The 6456-nt window shown below is 34.1% G+C and overlaps 1 protein-coding gene across 1 annotated transcript in view; it reads right to left on the reverse strand.

The window, feature by feature from the left end:
* Window positions 1-6456, reverse strand: part of LOC106103198 — a 42719-nt gene that overhangs the window by 23455 nt on the left and 12808 nt on the right. The window contains exons 4-6 of the mRNA XM_013282887.1: window positions 2541-2702; window positions 297-467; window positions 5-30 (exon numbers count right to left, since the gene is read on the reverse strand). Coding sequence (XP_013138341.1) covers window positions 5-30; window positions 297-467; window positions 2541-2702 — 359 coding nt within the window. The remainder of the gene's footprint in view (window positions 1-4; window positions 31-296; window positions 468-2540; window positions 2703-6456) is intronic.

Genomic DNA, 6456 nt, shown 5'->3' on the forward strand with positions numbered 1-6456 from the left:
AGGCACCACAGCCACTATCGATGCTACCGGCTGAGTACAAAACAAGGATTTATTTATTTTAAATACGTCATTTTTTGTAATTAAAGGGGGCAAACGAGGGACGGCACAGGAGTGGTCCCATGGACTTCCGCGACACCAGAAGAAATACCGATGCGTTGCCAACCTTTTAGGAAATCATAGACTCGTTTCTTGAAGGACCCTAAGTCGTATTCTTCCGAATATGAAGTGACAAATGATAGAGATTTCAAGCTAGCTTTTAAAAAATGAAATCTAACTGCATATTAATAAATTCATACCCTATGATGTAATCGCTCTTCAATAATAGTGGGCGGAGGCGACGGCGGCGTAGTGTCCTCGCACAGAGCACCGAAGCCCTCATGTCCCGCCTCAGACAGACTCCTTTCTAACTCTATAGGGTCAGCTAGCAGACGAGATGGTACTACCGGCGCTTGAGATGCACCTAGAGACTGTAAAGAGTTGCTATATGTAGAGAGAACATTCAATTATTAAAAAAACACAAGTGTAACACAATTCACTTGTTAATTGGTCTGTGTACATTTCTAATACTAAATCAACGCATGGTGAGACTTGGATTGTACGAAAAAAATATTTGCTGTACATAAACAGTAAAGAAAATAATAAAACCGTAAACACTAGCTAATAAAATCGCCGGCGACTAGTTCCGCATCGCGTCAGTTTATTTAACATCCGTCGATCGCCACCGGAAATGTGACGTCGGTGTTTCCGGTTGCGACGTAATTGCGCTACGACGTCGCTTAATAGACACTAATTTGACTTCATTTCATTCGATTCAAATATGTTTCAAGGAATATTCGATTATTTTAAAACGAATTTTCTTTTATTACTGGCTATTTTTCACAAAACAATTGAATGAAGATTAAAAATTCCGCATGTCTTAACTTGTTATAACATAAAACACTTTTATAGAAGTTAGCAAACTTCAAAGGAAGCAACTGTCTTTGTCAGAATGTCCCCATTTCATTTTTAATGACACTCGAGATTCTTTTCTCTATTCTGTACTGCACAGTACAAGTTTTTAAATCTATTTCCACATGGCTTGAAATATAGGTCTAAAAATGTTAATACATCTTGAAAAACAATTAAAATATACAAGAGGATGTATGTATGTACTGTATTTATACGATTATTTTGTAGGTCATCTCAAAGCTAAGACATTAATATTAGCAAATATATATTTACTAGCGTTTGACCACAAAACCACAAGTTATTAAATGACGAGATCCAAGGTTAATGCAGTAGTTTAAAATTAGGTTTTTTTTTAAAATCTTATTATGAACACATTTTACATGCGTGACGTTTTTAAGCATTTCGTTACATGAAAAAGAAGTAAGATATAATACATTTAAGAGTGAGTGAGACATATAGAGTTATCAGCGTTTCGATTGCGTTGTGATGTTATTTGTAACTGGACAATGAAGTTGCTTTGACTAATTTTAACGAATAAAAAAACTAAAAGGTATAACGAATACAATCTTACTAATATAAATGCGAGTTTAGATGGATGGATGTTTGTTAGAGTTGGTAGCTTAAATGACTAAACGGATTTCGGTGAAATTTGGCATAGACGTAGAGCATAGTGAGAAAAAACACATAGGCTACTCAATTTTGATTCGTTTCGTTCCACGCGGACGGAGTCGCAGGCGAAAGCTAGTATTGAATAAAAATGTATTACAATTGTAAGAATTGCAATTTTGAATCCTAAAAAGTTAAATGAAACCGTCCCATTGTTTTAACAGACTGTAATATTTCTATTTTTTCACTGATTTATTATTACAAATTCAAACCAAACGTAAAATAAGGCAATTAATTTTTATGTGAACATATTAAACCATTTTAATAACACAAAAAGCAATATTCGCAACGAGGTATAAGTAATTCCTTAAATTGCTTTCAGTAAAACAGCCTTTTACGAATTATGTAATATTTTATATCAGGCAAACCTTTTACAAAATCCCTATAACATAAAGAACCCTCCAGAAACCTTTCCCCTGCCATATTCCTGTCAGTTTTGATGGATTGAATCAGACCCTCTTTAGTGACTTTATTTCCGGACAGGTTTAATTCGACTTGTGTTTGTTTTTCTTTAATACAAAAGAATTGATACAACAATCAACTGGTTACCTATTTTGGATTCTTGTATTCGGCATTAAACTTATACTGTGAACTAGTATTGACCCGCGACTTCGACCGCGTGGATTTAAATTGCAAACAAAAGTAAACCTATGTGTTCTTCCAGACTATCTTCTACTATGCCAAATTTCATAGAGATCCGTTCAGCAGTTAAGGCTACAAACATCCATCTAAACTTTCGCATTTATAACATTAGTGAAATATTAAGTTTAATATTTGGATAGTAATATTTTAGATGACAAGGTCCAGCTCAAGGTCATTTGCGTTCACTCCCTCCCGCATCACTTTACACGTAAAATTACGTCCGAAATATCTAATGTTACCTTTTGATCCTGGAACATTTGACAATCGCTATACGATAGTATTACCTGCATAGACGGTGGTAAAGCGGCGGACGCAGGCCGGGCAACAAGCAGACGCACGCAGGCCCCGCATTGACGCAGTACAGCCGCCGCCTGCCGTGCGCACATTCCTACCACCGACACAGCGCCGATGCGTAGAAGCATGTCTCCACTCCGTAGGCGACCATCCTGAGGACAAAATCTTATTTAGCAAGATAATGGTGACTGAGATGATGGATGACAGAGTTATTTGAAGGACAGAAGACAGGATTAGGATAAGGTAGGGGAGATGATAGCAGAATAATCGAAGCGTCAATGGTTTGTAGAATTCCGGTCATGAGGTCGAAAGTTCGAATCCCGCAATTAGAATATTATTGTTATCCATATCCTAGCACCTGCATAAAACTTAGTTGGAATGGTTACAAGAAATATTGATGAATTAATAAAAAATACTACAAATATTTAAAAACAGAACGATCTTGATCCCAAGATGATGAATAATTCTATTCGGGGTCTATTGTAAAAGTTTAGTTACTAGAAATTATGAGATCAACATATTTCTAACAAAACATTCTTTTCCTCAAAAACTGTGGTTAAAATAAGATAATATCCATATTTCTATGACTGCTTTTACACGTCGAAAATCCACATATTCATTTCAAACATCCTATATTCAATCACTCACAAAGTATGAAAATACCTCAATGAATTACCAAACATGAAATAAACAAGTCGATATTTTAAAAAATCTTCAAAAGAGAATACATCAAACAGAATCCCCCACCTAATGTAGGCCACACACGTTAGGTTTTCTATAACGGTTTTAACCTTGTAAGCGAATTTCATACACACAACTATATAAACATATACAAACGCTAAGGTTTATCTATTATTCTCGCATCTAATACTGTTATTGATACATTTTATTATCATTTTTAATCACTTTCACAAAGCAAAACACAATATTCGGGTACTACTATAAGTATTGCAGCAATAAATTCCACAAGGTCAAAACCAAACGTGTGTGACCCGCATTACAAACACAATATCGTACGCTAACGATCGATATATTGCTGTTTGGCTACAAGAATAGAAACGAGTTCAATTCTCACTTCAGTTATATGTTTGTAAACGTTCCCTACAATTTGGATACGAAACATTTGTGCCAAATGCGGAATATTGATGGAAATATTTGCAATTTAATATTAGAACTGTTAAGTAATCATGCAATACGTAGATATTCTAAAATTATGAACGTCAAATGGAAATCTGTAATCATTGCCAAAAATTGGTTTACGCGAGTACAGTATTACTTGGCTACGAAGGTAGAGGAAGACCGAAGACAGTATGTATGAATTGTGTAAAAAAGGATATGATTAAGGAAGTGATAGATGGTATGGAAGAGCAGCACATGCCGACCCTCCGTAGGGCAAGGGCAGATGATGACTGGATAAAAAGATTGATTTCATGACAGTATGTACGAAACTCAGGAGAAAGTATTAGAGTAGACCGAAATTTTTAACAGCTAAGTTTATAATAGTGAAAGTATTTTACGGTTCAATAGTTCTTATGACAAACAAATCATATTTTTCTGTTCGTTATGCTTGCTCTTTACCACAATCAAATGAAAGTAATGATGCAGCCGAAAGATGGTAAGCGGTAGCTTAATCAATTTCATCTAATATATTAACAAAGTTCCAAAAAATGGATAGTTTGAAGAATTAAAAACAAAATTCATCATCATTAACATGGTTATTAAGCTTATTTTATTATTACTAGTGTATAGCGACCTCCGACTATTTACGCTCCCTTTTACATCTTGGGAAGAGGGGTGGCTGACCAGTATCGGTTAAGCTGAGCCTCCCCCTTTTGCCATCTGTTATAATTTTTTCATGTATGATTTTTATTTTGTACAACTCTGTGTATTCTTGGATGGCAATAAAGAGGTTTTTATTTTTATTATTATTTATTTATTAACATTAAAAAAGTTGGTTGTTTTTAATAAATACAACATTTTACTTATAAATACGTTCCAGAACTTTCTAACGTTCGATTGTAATTACGTCATCAAAGAAACCTCAAGCATTAAGATTACATCTTCAACTTGAAACTGAGGAGATGAAGGTATAATTAAGTTGGCAGTAATTTGAAGTCGAATCATTAAGATCGACTCTTTTGATCTTGCCGACCTTCGCCTGGAATTGATGTAATTATACGGAGAAAAGTTTTTAAAAGTAATTCGAACTTATCAGAGCTATTTAAAATGACTTGGCAAAATTATCGATAAGACTTTAGATTTAAAACTTAAATTCTATTCAAAAAGAATGTGGATGGTACTAAGATAAAGGAGGACCGAAGAAAGTATCGATAGATTGCGTAAAAGAGGATATACGTAAGAATGGATCAAATTCAGACATGACGACTGATAAATGTATGGAAGAGTATTCTATTTTATCGACTCTAGAGATCAGAACAGATTGATGATCAGCTCTTAAAAATGATACCGTCAGTCTCGACTGGTTCTTATTTCTCTCTTCAAAAAGAATACGGATATTTTTATGCATTAACTAGCTGTTCCCGTGCGGCTTCATCCGCATCAAATTGTGAAAAATTTATTTTATTGTTTACATTTGTCAAAATGACAGGACAAACCTTAGCAATCTTGCTTCCTTGATGTTTGCAGCAACTTATAGTCTCTTTCCCACATTAGGCTTTTTATCAAAAATATTTACCCCTTAAGTTTAATGGCGTGAAAATATATTGTCTAAAGCGTAACACAAATAAAGGGCATTTTATTAAAAAAAAAAATTAAAAAAATATGCTGTAATTGCTGACATCTTAAGCAACAAAGATGTGTGTGTTTACGCTTTATTATAATAGTATAGACAATAACGCAACTTCCTATATCTGAATATAATTTAATATCTTCAGTGACCTATCAGTTTTATATTTATCATAAATATGGAAGTACACATACGTAGGCTTAGAGCGTGCGCATATCTGAAACTAAATTATCGCAAAACTGATTAATCTTGCTTTGATTTCTATAAGCTTATATGGAGGCTTATACTTGATTTTTAGTTGTGCAACTAGACAGTTGAATTGGCCGCGAAACAATCGACTATCGCATAATTGTGCTATAGTTTAGTCAAAAGTGTGCCCGCTCTTAGAAAGATGGATAGCGTGAAAGGTGACATGATCAAGAAGGGAGTGACTGAGATGAATAGAGAATGGTGCGCAAATAATACGGTAGTTAGACAAGGATAGCGATATGATCTTTAGTGATATATAATCTGTGTTATCGAGCGTGGTTCGCCTTAAGTCGACTGCAACGAATTAATTAATCCGCGTTATTGAAAGCATCTATCAGAGCACATAATAGAGGGAGTTCAATATTAATACATTTTACTTTAGCATTAAGCTGGATAAAAAATTTGCAAGCAATATTGGATTTTCTCATTATTAAAATAGGGTAATAAATAATTAAATCTTATACCAAAACGCAGAACATGCGAAATCATTATCTCACGTCTTTCAAATTCTTACAAAGTTCCGGGATAGCCCTTTACTTATTTTGAAAAGCCTAGAGATTCTTAACAAGATTAACCGTTAAGGATAGTTACAATCATTTTAGAATACAATCAAAACCAAATATCATTCATCATAGCCATTGCTCACTTGAATATTATTAAACCAACAGATTTTGTAGTTTACTATTCTATCTTACATACGTATAAAACAATAATACGTCAACACACGTCAGTTTAAACAGTTCAACAGTTAAATTAAAACTATATGTGTGTAGCTGGCTTTAAAAGTTGATAAAATAAAATTCGTAATAATAACAAGGCATGTTTCTATTTCTGATAATAGAAGCGATAACAGCCAATAAAAGTATAAAAGGGCATAATCATCTAATGGCGGACACCTCAGCGGGTCGTTA

This window comes from Papilio polytes, unplaced genomic scaffold (genome assembly GCF_000836215.1).
Source record: "Papilio polytes unplaced genomic scaffold, Ppol_1.0 DF823835.1, whole genome shotgun sequence".
NCBI classification, from domain to species: domain Eukaryota; kingdom Metazoa; phylum Arthropoda; class Insecta; order Lepidoptera; family Papilionidae; genus Papilio; species Papilio polytes.